Here is a 13,862-nt window from a genome sequence, read left to right on the forward strand (position 1 = left end):
TAGAGTAGTGTATCTGATAATTATTATTCTTATAAATAACAACTTTTAAATCTGACCAAGTTCAGATTCTATTCTTGAGTATGCAACAACAGAATAATTTAAAGTGCATAAGCAATAAAAAAATCACACACAACAATTATCACTGTTCTTCTATAACAAGAGTAGTCCAGTCCCCTTGTCACACAAGAGCTTTTTACTATAATCAGAACTTGATTACAGTTTGCTTAGACACACCAGTCCAAGACTTCCTGCTCAATCTCACCAGAAAGAGACTTTTTGATCAAGCACGCATGCAAGAGATTTCTTTGCCTAAACATACAGTTTAGGACTTCCCACTGAATCAGATTAGAAAGAGACTTCCTTTCTCAAGCACGCGTGCAAGAGACTTCCTTGCCCAAACCAACTGTTCAGGACTTCCTTTCTCAAACACTAAGCCCGAGACTTTCTTGCTCAAACACTCAGCCTAAGACTTTCTTGCTCAAACACTAAGCCTGAGAATTTTCCAAATTCTAAACAAAATATTTAGGATTACAACAAGATATACGCGATACACAATCAGAGATACAAATAGTACAACACACACAAAGACCTTGGTTCTTGAGATTTCTAAGATATACAATTGTAAGAAACTCTCAAGACTATGTGCTGTCACCACAACTATGTACATAAACTAAAAGTGCGGAGCAATTCTTGTTCTTGTTGTATCTTATTGTTGTATTATCTTGTTACTTCATTTGAAACACACGCAAAGACCTTGGTTCTTGAGATTTATAAGATATACAATTGTAAGAAACTCTCAAGATTATGTGCACCGACAACAACTATGTACATAAGCTAAAAGTGCGAAGCAGTTCTTGTTCTTGTTGTGTCTTATTGTTGTATTATTTTGTTACTTCATTTGAATCTTCTGCTCCTTTTATACAGGGAACAAAAGAGACATTGGAAGCTTTCTTGCACAAATGTCTTTGTTGAAGAAGCAATTTCTAAGAGAGAGACGTTGGAGTTGGTACGATGAACATCTTCATCTTCTGAATAATTGCTTTATCCATTGTGTCTTTCTTAAGTAAGGCGCTCATATGTATGCTGTAGTAAATTGAAGAAATCATGCCAAGCTGCCTTGAGCCTTATGCTAAACCTTTAGTTGATTTTCTCCATAATTTTAGTAGTTTGACAAGATGGATCTGCTTTTGCACAAAGTACGGAGAAGTGAACGTTTGTACTATGTTTTCAGTAAGGCGCTTGAAGCTCCATTTTAAATATCAGAGGCTAAGACAACTTTAGTGCTGAGGTTCTATATGAAAATTAGATTTTGTTTCAATAGAACCTTAATTGCTTCTTCTTTATAATCAATTTAAATTGGTCAGAACCTAGTTAAAGATCAGCTTAATGATCCTGCACACTTAAGAAAATGTTAGCAAACCCTATTTTACTTTAAGTACTTTGTTATCATAAAAAAAAAGGAGTGTGAACAAATTTTGTTCCAATAATCTCTCCCTTTTTTTGGTGATGACAAACATAAATATTTTAAGAATAATGGTTGATTGGTTTAAACAACTTAACAACATTAGAGTATGAGGTTTGTAAGCTCCCTCTGAGTTTAACAGTCCATAGGTTGAGTTTTGTAAACTCCCCCTAAGTTCTACCCCAGTTTTTAAACCTGTTTTAATACCTTGACAACTTCAAGACATGGGGTTTGTAAGTTCTCTATGAGTCAGATAGTTCATAGGTTGAAGTTTGTAAGCTTCCCCTAAGTTCTATCCAAGTAAGAAGCTGAGGCTCAAAGCATGCTCAAAAGTAAGAAATTGTCAAAAGAACTTTGGGCAGATTAGTGGCGTGTGTAGTTAACTATCAAATCGATCTCCAACTAGATGTATATGGAGAAAGACACCACAAAAAGCATGGAGTGGAAGAAAGTCTGGTATCCCACACTTTAGGGTCTTTGGGAGTGTGACCTCACATTGGCGATGAGAAACAAACCAAATTGGACAACAAGAGCAATAAATTCATCTTTGTAGGTTATGATCAAAGCTCAAAAAACTACAAGTTGTACCAAACAACAACAAGATTGTAATCAGCCGAGATGTGATATTTGATAAAGAAGGATAATGGCACTTTGATACTCAGAAAAAAGAATATAGTTTCTTTTTCAAAATTTGAAGAAACATCTAGAGAAGTCAACAAGAGTTTCACTCACCAACAGTCAGCAAGAGTCTCACTCACCAACGTCGTCCACTTCTAAAAACACTACAAGGGAAGTGACACATACACGAAGTCTTCAAGATATTAATGACAACACACAGACATTATCACCATGAAGGCTTGAAAATGTCTATAAAGAAAATGAAGGTACAGATAATCCCACACTATTATGCCTTTCTGCAAATTATGAACCAATAAACATTGAAACTCTTCAAGAAAAGAAATAGACAGAGAAAGAAAATCCATGACAAAAATGATTCATAGGAACTCATTTTGCTTCCCAAAGAACATAAGGCTACATGCGTGAAAAAAAATGTACAAGTCAAGAAATAATGTCAAAGGAAAGGTCAAAAGATAGATGACAAGACTAGCCAAAAAAAAACTACAGAAAAAAAAAAACTAATTTGTAAAGTATTCTCACAAATAATAAAAATATCATTCTCTCACATAGTCTCTCCTTCAAATTTCTTATAAAATCTCAATATAGTATTTTTCATTTCTAACATAAGCGACTACCAGAAGTCAAAATTGAAAAGCATGCATAAAGCTTCCCCTTGGAAGGTGATGTTGGACAAGGGACTCATGACACCTTGAAGGTTGATTGTAAAATGGAGTCAATGATGTAACCCTTTTTTTAATGTAGCTTTTAACTATGTTGTTTTTCCTTCTTTTTGTTCTATCAAATTGATCTTCAAGATGACATTGACCTACGAACATTATATTGCGACCTTGTAATTTTTTTTCCGATTCCAATGCATATTTGTGATTTGTTTTTCCATTAATTTGCCCATAAATTCACATTTCTTTTTTCTTGCTTTGAATCATTCTTACTTCATGTTTATAAATACTTCTTTTTTTTATCATGTACATATTTCGGTGTATGTCTCTAAGCAATACAACAAATAATGGCATCAGGCCAGAATTTATGACAAACTGATGTATTCTTAGATAAGATTTGTTGATAAGAGCTTGAATGTCATTCAAGGTTACAATCAGCTGTTGGATTAGAACTCGTGCTAGAGAAGGAATGACATCTTCTACGATAAATGAGTGTTGGAGTATTTTCCAGTGAGAATTTGTGATGCAACATATTGATTTGCAGACTCAGTGTAATGAGTCCCATCCCAGCTTACATACACACTACTATCATTGCAACCTTTTGCTGCAATTGTGGTTCCATTCAAGATCCTTGTTACTCCACAAGAAACGCGACTGTCGCAGTTCAATGGTGGACCTCCGTATCCACAGCAAGCCATAATAGGTTGTTCAAACCCTGTAATCAATAGTCACAAATTTAGCACTAGCGAAATTTTGATGAGGCAATAGCGAAATTTTGCTAGTTAGACTTACCATGTTTTGAGGAGTTTACAATGAGGTCATATTTTATGGTAAAGATATCAACATAGGTAACATTTACATCTAGATACTGGCCCTGCAATTTAGTACAAAAATCTTGCAGTTGTAGATTAAAGGCCTTAGCAGCTTGATTGAGTGCATGAAGACATCTTTGTTCATCGAGCTTTGACGGATCATTCCCAAATGTGGCAATATACTGAGCCAAGCATCCTACCGGACCCGTGTTATGTATCCAAAAATTCCTAGCCCCGCTGTCATACAGTCTCTATCACAAATAAAAGAATGGAATTCAAGAATGTAACAACGTCATAGTTATTTTGTTAAACACAATGTTGTCACTTGTCACCAACCTTTATTCCATTTTCGAATTCCAGTAGAATTGTTGGAATTAAAGAAAGTATTTGGTCCAAGTCTTTTGAATAAAACGCACCGCCAATATCGTTCTGGCCTATGTCAAACATGTATAACCCCTTCTGGAAGTAATCTTCGGCCGGGACATATTCATGAAATTTCTCGCCTGAAAAATTATTGTGTTAATTTTCCTAAGGCATGAGTTGATTGGATAACATAGAAACTTGGTTTTGAGACAGAAGTAATGTACCTGCAAGAAACTCAAGAACTCGGGCTTTGAATAGCTGAAACTGAGATACTTGAATCCCAAAGCCGAATGGACTGATCGACGCTGCATTTGCTGGAAGAATAGTCGAACCTGCCGCTGCAAAGTTGCATCCTTGATGGAAATTCGGTAAACCAACTGAATCCAAATAGGCATTTAAAAATGGCAAATGCATCGCATCCACTGCAACGATAAACCAAAATCATATCGAATGGAACTATCAAGATCATATAACAATTACAATACAATAAGAAACTTTCATGAAGGATTAGAAGTTTACTTAAGAAGTCGACTATAAGACGGCCATTGCAGAATCTCCCAGATGAAGTTTTGAAGTAATTTTGTCCGTAAGGCGGGGCGAGTTTAAATCCCTTAGCTGCAGTAATTTCACCTGTGTCTGAGTTTGAATCACCAAAGTTGAAAACTGCTGGGTAACTAAAGTCAACAGAATTTGCCAAAACCAAACAAATGCAAAATAACACAACTTGTAATGCAACAACATAAGTAGAACCCATGTCACTCAACTTTCACTTGTGATTAAGTGCAATGCAGCCATGTAAATAGTAGTGCTGCCTTTTATGCTTGCTTTATGGTACACCATGCTGGTAGTTGCTTCAAGTTGCTAATTTAAAGTCTATACATTAAAGGAAGAAATTAAGAAAGATTGGTTGTGTCGTTTAAGAAAAAAACATGATTTTTCTTGCACTTAGATGCACGATTTGCGTGCAATTTTGTCTAGACTTGCATATCCACGAGATTGTATTGCTTGCTTCACCTTCATTGTCTGTCTCCCCCGTGAACATTTTCAATTAGGCAATTATAAGATTCCTTCTATTTTGTCTTCTGTTTTATTATTGTTGTCAAACTTGTAATAATTCTCAAATGTGGTTTTATTTCTATTCAAGCTACTTTATTAAGTTAAAGAAGGAAATATGTAGGATTGTTCATGGTTAGTTGGTGAGAAATCGATCTGAACCGGAATAAATTATAGTAAAATTCATTCGAACGAAACCGAACCGAACCGTTACAATTTACTAAGAACCGAACCAAAATTATTGGTTTGATATACCGTTTCGAAATTCCGAACCGTACCAAATCATTAAAAGATAATTTTCCTAAACCGAACCATTTATTAAAGAATCAAACCGTTAAACAATTTTTCAATTTTTTTAAAACTTATTTTAAGTATTTTTTATTTTTAGTTTTGATTTGGTTCAGATTCAATTTTAGTTCGTTTCGATTCAATTCTACAAGTGTTTGTGCGTTATGGTTTGGTTGACTAATCATACATAAAAATTTAGTTATTTTAATTTCAGTTCAATTTGGTTCGACGATTCAATTCTGTTCTTGAATTTTTTGAATAACCCTAAAAATATCTATGTATTTCATTTTTGAGTTTTTTAACTCTCCAAGTAGTGTTGAATGTAGATTTTAGATATTTTGGGTTAACTAAAAATAAATGCTTAAAGTAAAGCTAAGATGATAAATAGATAAAAACTTTATAATTTGTTTGATCGACCGTGTTTGTTAGAAAAATGTACAAATACTGTATTTATAGGTAAATACTAGTTTTAATGACCAAAACAACATAAAGACTTGCTATTTTGACCCTCAAATTATACACCGTATATTTACACCTTTAAAATTACATCTATGGCATATGTATATTTGTATTAGAAAAATAAAAATTAATTTTTAAATGTAATCAAAACAACAAAATCGTATAAAAATACGGTATAAGTTGTCACATGCAGTGTATGAATATTAATTCTCAACAACATAACCTAAAGAATTTATTTTTGTTCCACTAATTCTAAATATGGAAGTAGTGTGTGATTTTTCTAGTTATTAGGATATGTGACACCCCACATCGGGCATATTCCACTTTTCGCGATATTTTTTTCTTTCTTTTCTCATCCACATTTGTGTTATCTTCTCGTAATCTGACTCCGAATTAATAGTTACTTTTCCTAGTGCCTTACAAACAAGGACCATGGGTAAAATGTCATATGGTCGAGCTTTCAAACAAGGACCATGGGTAAAATTAGGGGTGGCAATTGGATCCATTAAGCTAAAATCCATCCAATCCATCCATCAAAAAATCCATCCAATCCATCCACCAAATAAAAAATAAGTTAATGGATGGATTAAATCCATCCATTTATATACATGGATGGATCCAATCCATCCAACACATTTTAATAATCCAATGGATTATTTTTATTTTATACTTTAAATTGTTTAAATTATTTATGAGTTTCTTCAGAAAATTGAAAAATCGAGTTTCTTCAGAAAATTGAAAAATCAAGTTTTTTCCCGAAAAAACGAAAAATCGTGTTTTTACGAAAAACGAAAAAAATTCAGTTTTTTCGGGAAAACAAAAAAATCGAGTTTTTTCGAATTAACAAAAAAATTGTGTTTTTTCAGAAAAACGAGATATCGAGTTTTTTCAAAAAAACGGAAAAAACCGAGTTTTTTCCGAAAAACGAAAAAAATGTGTTTTTCCGAAAAATGAAAAAAATAAGGTTTTTTCGAAAAAACAATAAAGTCGAGTTTTTTTTCTGAAAACGAAAAAATCGAGTTTTTTTTTGAAAAAACGAAAAAAGTCGAGATTTTTTTGGGAAAACGGAAAAAAAAACGAGTTTTTTTTCGGAAAAACGAAAAAAGTCGGTTTTTTCGAAAACATGAAAAAAGTCGACTTTTTTCGGAAAAACGAGAAATCGAGTTTTTTTTTTAAAAAACAAAAATTCAAATTTTTTCGGAAGAACGAAAAATCAATTATTTTTCAGAAAAACGAAAAAACTATTTTAAAATACCTAAATTATTATTTTTATGAAATTTTAAAAAAAATAAAATATTTTTAATTATCTTTTGGATGGATGGATATCCATCCATTATTGGATGGATTTTATTCCTTAATGGATGGATTGGATTGGATTTTTATTTAGAGAGTTTAATGGATTGTAATGGATTAATGGATTGGTTTGATCCATCCATTAAGGATCCAATCCATATCCATCCAATCCATCCATTTTGCCACCGCTACTTGTACATATCTTCCTTTGAAAAATCTTCATAGTAAATAAATACTTGCAAGGCTAGATCAGAAGTCATCCACTTAAGTAGCAGTTATTTCCAATGCTCTTAGTCCTGCTGGAAATCAAGGATATCTGTCCAAAATACAAGATTCACAAAAACTAGAAACACATAATTACATAATTAAGTGCCAAGTACTATTATGCTCATTTGTGTATAATATTAAACCAAGGATATCTGTCTAAAAGAAGATTCACATAATTAAGGATTCCGAACAAGGCAATATTTAATATGATTCCATGCAAAAGCTTATAATATTAAAATGTAAAGATATGTGTTAATGAAACTACATCTAGCATAGCATATGCTTAACCACCATAGTTGTTAAATCACTTTAAAGAGCAAAATAATTTGATTTCCATATAAAAAATAAAGTATTAAAAAAAACTAAAGAAGCCAATGACTTACGCCTAGAGAAACAAACTAATCCTACAAAATATCTATCTAAATACCATAAAGTTATGCTCTAACCAAATATGTCATTAGGCATCAGCAATTCAACAAATAGAGCATAATTTGTTCTCCTATCAACTCACAGCACCTCTAAAGTGGAGTACAATCAAAATAATATTGTGATTTGCAACAAACAGGAGGTCTAAATTTGAATGTCATTAAGCCATCAATTTGATAAAATCTTGGTTTGCAGCATTAGACTTCAGGTAAGCTTCAATTGTGGTGATGCTAGCTTCTTGGATGCTTTCAATCGCCGTAAATAATTCTCTGTCGATAAAGCCATAGCCTTCGCGACCCCAATGTTGACCAAACGTGTTCCTTACTTCAAAAAAACTCTTTCCGTTTGTATTCCCAACGCCAGTAATTAAAACACAGTGTCCACTGGTTTTGAAGCCTTTTGATAATCCATAAATAAAGTCTTCCTGCAATAATTAACAATAAATTTTAATTTCACTCAAATAATTATGACATTAAATCTATATTTTCATAAATTATATTATACGTATAAATTACCTTATCGTTCTTATAGTTCTGGAGAAATTTGTCACAAGAAAATGTTCCAATTAGGAATCCTACGGTTGCTAGCACTTTTGCCATACATAAGTCTGACCAATCTAAAGGTACAAAGAAGTACCGTTTAATGAAGCCAAACTGAAAAGAAAGAAAAAATTATTTTTTAAAAACCATGAGAAAAATAAAGTGTTTAAATATTTTTGAGAATAAAATTATCACGCTTACGCTTTGATAGGGCTTATAACCGCAATACGGGCCTTTATAAGGCACATGAGTTTCCAGAGCCATGCCTCTGTGCACCACTAAGTGCAACGCATCCTCCACATTGCACGGGTAAGCTTTGCCTTCCCCTTCCCATGGATCCAAATGATTTAGATCATATATAGCGGGTAAGCAGTCAATCAAACATTGAGGCGAGAGTCGGGGGGAGTACTCTCCTAACTTAATCCGGTCTTGAAGCTTGGCATTAAATCTGATGGCTTGTTCTACAGACATCGCCCAGCATGTATCTGACAAAATTGAAAATTTTCAGTAAATTGACAAAATAAGAAAAAGGACCAAAACAAGTAAATAAACATACCAAAATGTAGTTGAAGGGAAAGTGCTTCGTCTTCAATCATCTTTTTAAGAGAATAGTGAAAAAACTCCGGGTTAAAACTTGCATGAGACTCGATATCAATCGGTTCTTTCAAGTACAAGTCCTCAAGGTGTTGTGGATTCTGAGACAATCTTTTGGGCATTACCTTTGGATACAATTTCTCTTCCTTTGACATTGGCCTTTTTTTCTTCCCGGTCTTTGCCATGACTTTCTTTGGAACTCTGCTTTAAGTAAATCATATTAAAAAAAAAAAGGTGGCATCTAATGGTTCACCATAAAAAATATTTGCCAATATCAGATTGGAAACCATAATAAATCAAAAAAGTATTTTCAATCTCAAACACACTTAGAAAACTTAATTGAATAAACCACTCGACTCATGAAAAGGTTTTTTTTTTCTCTCACAAAATAATAATAAGAAGAAGGTTGTTTTAATTTTTCCTTAATCTTGTAATAGACTTTATTTACAAGGTGATCATTAGATTGTAATTTTTGGTGCAAAAAAAAAACTTTAATTGAAGTTTTGAAATAAACCAAGTTTTGAAAGCAGCAACACTCAGAATGATTGTGAAGTTTTTCAGTACCAACCTCGGCTCTTTCTCCATCGGCTCTTTCTCCTTCATTTCTTTAAGTCTCTTGCTACTTCTGGTGGGAACTTTTATTCCCTCTTCTTTGCTATTCTGAAATGATGAATCACACAGTTGAAACAATGAAACTTAATGACAAAGGGACGTGAAATACAAGGAAAAGTTTAAAACCTTATTGGAGTCTTCTTCATTTTCATTTTCTCTCTTGTTGCTTCTGGGATTTTCAGTATTCATTTGCTGGGTTGAAGAGAGAAAGAGTAACTAATGTTTCTTTGGTGTATACTATTGTTGACTGCTGAAATGTGCTAGCTAATGTGTATTTTGAAAAATCACCTATGCTTGGCTAGCTTCCAACATCCAACAGAAAAACAAGTAATAGGGTTTTGGGGGGAAGGAAACCGAAGAGGTGCTGCACTCGCTTTCAACGCGTGGACGGGAAGAGTTGTACCTTTAGTTGTTTTGAATTTCCATGGTACGCTATTGTGCATACATGCTAGTGCCACTCTCCAACCATTAATTTCACTTAATCAGCACTAATATAGACCATCAGCATAAATCATCACCATTATTTAATTTGTCTGATATTTAGTTTTCCTAACTATCACATTTATTACACGTGTATTTCAACGATGAATACAAATGTAATAAGATAAAAAATAAAAAAACTATTTTTTTATGAGTTTATAATTATTATTCTAATTATGATTTTTATTCTTTTCCCACTCTTGATTAGGGGTGGCAATTGGATCCATTAAGCTAAAATTCATCCAATCCATCCACCAAAAAATCCATCCAATCCATCCACCAAATAAAAAATAAGTTAATGGATGGATTAAATCCATCCAACACATTTTGATAATCCAATGGATTATTCTTATTTTATACTTTAAATTGTTTAAATTATTTACGAGTTTCTTCAGAAAATTGAAAAATCGAGTTTTTTTCCGAAAAAACGAAAAATCGTGTTTTTACGAAAAACGAAAAAAAATTCAGTTTTTTCGGGAAAACAAAAAATCGAGTTTTTTCGAATTAACGAAAAAATTGTGTTTTTTCAGAAAAACGAGATATCGAGTTTTTTCAAAAAAACGGAAAAAACCGAGTTTTTTTCCGAAAAACGAAAAAAATAAGGTTTTTTCGAAAAAACAATAAAGTCGAGTTTTTTTTTCTGAAAACGAAAAAAAGTCGAGATTTTTTTGGGAAAACGGAAAAAAACGAGTTTTTTTTCGGAAAAACGAAAAAAGTCGGTTTTTTCGAAAACATGAAAAAAGTCGATATTTTTGGGGGAAACGAAAAAACGAGTTTTTTCGAAAAACGGAAAAATCACGTTTTTTTCGAAAAAATGAAAAAAGTCGAGATTTTTTGGGGAAAACGAAAAAAATCGAGTTTTTTTCGGAAAAACGAAAAAAGTCGAGTTTTTTGGGGAAAACGAAAAAATCCAGTTTTTTTTTTAAAAACGAAAAAAGTCAATTTGTTTCTGGCAACACGAAAAAATCGAGTTTTTTCCGGAAAAAACGAAAAAAACCGAGTTTTTTTTTCAAAAAACGAAAAAAAACCGAGTTTTTTTTCTTCTGAAAAATGAAAAAAGTCGAGTTTTTTTTGGGAAAACGAAAAAATCGAGTCTTTTTCGAAAAAAAAAATCGAGTTTTTTTTAGAAAAACGAAAAAATTGAGTTTTTTCGAAAAAACAAAAAATCGACTTTTTTCGGAAAAACGAGAAATCGAATTTTTTTTGAAAAAACAAAAATTCAAATTTTTTCGGAAGAACGAAAAATCAATTATTTTTCCGAAAAACGAAAAAACTATTTTAAAATACCTAAATTATTATTTTTATGAAATTTAAAAAAAAATAAAATATTTTTAATTATCTTTTGGATGGATGGATATCCATCCATTAGAAATTTGTTAATGGATGGATTGGATGGATTTTATTCCTTAATGGATGGATTGGATTGGATTTTTATTTAGAGAGTTTAATGGATTGTAATGGATTAATGGATTGGTTTGATCCATCCATTAAGGATCCAATCCATATCCATCCAATCCATCCATTTTGCCACCCTTAGGTAAAATGTCATATGGTCGAGCTTTACTGAACCTTTAAGTGAATCTAACACCTGAACGTCCTTCATGGATTTTAATAGGCTTGAAAAAAATCAACTAACTTCATTCAAATGTCTTTGTACTAGTCTAATCTTCCTTCGAATGCGGAGAGCTCGACTTAATATAAATTTGATTGTTTGTATAATTTCGGCTGATATATTATTTATTTTTAGGTTTAAATAATTATTAATTATGCATAACACGTGAGCCAAAGTACCTAGAGAATTTATATTACGATTGTTTGACACATTTTTATAACTTGCTTATGTCACGTCTATGTTAGCATGACCATAAATGACATTATTATTTTTTCTTTTATGAATTTACTAGAAGAATCACTTGAGCAAGAGATGTGATATTTGCATTATTGGTTGTATTATGTCAATCCTCCATACTTCACGTATAACTTCTTCTTTAGATGCAAGAGTTTAGTTGCAAAATATACCATGAAACCTACGTTAGACAGTGTGTCACTAAATAGAAAATGAGTAGATTGATTGTGTAATCATACTTAGGGGGGATGATACTCATGTTCCTAGAGTGATTAAACTCTATCACGCTCCATGTAGTTGATATTTTCACCGAGGCGATCTCTAAGATCATCAATGGATAAGTATGAGTTTGTAAATGTAATGGACTCTGAGATTAGTGGTGAAACCTATCTAATTTGCATATGTTTAATATAGTTATGAGTTGTACGAAAATGGATATGCATCTAAATACCTTACTAATAACCAAATTAGTTTATAGGGATGACCTTGTTGTGAGTTACCATGTTTTATAACACTGATATGCTAAGGTGAACGCCTCAGATAATATGACTTTGGGCTTTGTTATTAGGTTTGTTTTGTACCATGAGTAATGGAATTTCCTAGTGAATAATCCATTGGAATACTTAGGCTTATAGCATCATACAATCACCTTAGACTTTAAAGTGTGAAAAAAAATTAATGGGAAAATTGAGATGGAAATTTCAGAATTAAGGTGTATCACTGACGTGGTACTACCAATGTCGTGCATATGTTTAATATTCTTGAACAAACGACTCCAAATACAAGAGAGGGGTGATGGGAGAGGGTAAATTGTGATATTTGCAAAAGATCTCACAAGAAAAATAAAATATAGAAATAAAATAGATTAAGTTAGTGAGATCACACCAGAGATTATATTGGTTTGACATTAAACCAAACAACCTACTTCAGTCCCTAATAGTTTCCTTTTAAGATTTCAACTATCAGCAACTTCAGCCTTTATACAAATTCATCTCAACAATCTATCTTAGACCATTTTTTTTTTACAAATTTAGCTTATAACCTCCAAGTTAATTACAAATGCATAAGAAAACTAAGCTCTTGAATAAACAAATTAATTACAAATGCACAAGATAAGGTTTTCGCTCTCTCGATGTTAAGACAGTGTGTAGTGAATTAATTTGATTTTAGAAGGAGAATGAGTGAGATGAAATAGTAGCCAGTAAAGAAAATTTGTGCTTTAGAAGCGAGAACATTACTTCTAGTATAGGGGAAAATTAGCTCAAAAAGGCAGCAATCCATGGACCTGACAGCTCTCTAATTGATTAGAAATGACAACCTATTCGATTAAATTAAATAAAAAAGGAAACCCTAAAACAAGTTTGCTCCTGTTAGCTGGACTTTTCGACATATCTCAAACTTCAGCATGTTTAGAATAAGTTTAAAAAACTTGGATGAATTTAATTGATTATGTAGATATTTCTTCGACAACATGCGTTAGAAGAGTCGACATACACGTTCAAGGGAACGTGTTGAAGTTCTTATACACGCAGTAGTGTTGGGGACTTAGTGATTTTTAGAATAATTTGAAGACATGTGTAAAATGTATGCTTTTTTGGAAAAATATTAAAAACATGTGTAAAATATAGTATGCTTTTACACTACTAAGGGGTGCCAAGTTTAAGTGGGGTGGCAAGATAAAATCTAGAATTGTACATTTACCTAGCCTGCCACCTAAAGATTAAACCTAACACCCCCACATATTTTATTAATTTCAAAACTGCTCATGGACAAAGTTGGGTCAAAAAGAGCAAACAAAACTTTTGGTAGTTCATTAAAAAATTTCGATAACAAATCAAATTTTCGGTACTTCATTTTTAAATTGTCGGTATTAAATTATATCCATTTTTTAAAAAAAGTTTGATATCTTTGAACTAATATTAGTATTTTGAAAAAAGTTCATATCGTAAAACACCAGAAATTTCAAATTTATAGTATCACTTTTTTTTTTTGCAAAAAAATATCAGAAATTTCGAAAAATTAGGTAATTTTTTCAAAAATTCCAACAAAAACTCACATAAATTTTTGAAAATC

At 32.1% G+C, this 13,862-nt stretch overlaps 2 protein-coding genes across 2 annotated transcripts; both read right to left on the reverse strand.

The window, feature by feature from the left end:
• Positions 1–2,775: 2,775 nt before the first annotated feature.
• On the reverse strand, positions 2,776–4,946 carry LOC131634753 (GDSL esterase/lipase At1g54790-like). Its single transcript, XM_058905380.1, has 5 exons — positions 4,452–4,946; positions 4,157–4,354; positions 3,906–4,072; positions 3,550–3,820; positions 2,776–3,472 (listed from the first exon to the last, which is right to left on the reverse strand). The coding sequence occupies exons 1-5, from the start codon at positions 4,684–4,686 to the stop codon at positions 3,237–3,239; spliced, it is 1,107 nt and encodes a 368-aa protein (XP_058761363.1). The 5' UTR covers positions 4,687–4,946; the 3' UTR covers positions 2,776–3,236.
• Positions 4,947–7,878: 2,932 nt separating this feature from the next.
• LOC131634748 (uncharacterized) lies at positions 7,879–9,652 on the reverse strand. Its single transcript, XM_058905373.1, has 6 exons — positions 9,590–9,652; positions 9,420–9,511; positions 8,814–9,052; positions 8,459–8,742; positions 8,234–8,371; positions 7,879–8,142 (listed from the first exon to the last, which is right to left on the reverse strand). The coding sequence occupies exons 1-6, from the start codon at positions 9,650–9,652 to the stop codon at positions 7,879–7,881; spliced, it is 1,080 nt and encodes a 359-aa protein (XP_058761356.1).
• Between the last annotated feature and the right edge of the window lie 4,210 nt (positions 9,653–13,862).

Source organism: Vicia villosa, unplaced genomic scaffold, assembly GCF_029867415.1.
Source record: "Vicia villosa cultivar HV-30 ecotype Madison, WI unplaced genomic scaffold, Vvil1.0 ctg.001344F_1_1, whole genome shotgun sequence".
NCBI classification, from domain to species: Eukaryota; Viridiplantae; Streptophyta; class Magnoliopsida; order Fabales; family Fabaceae; genus Vicia; species Vicia villosa.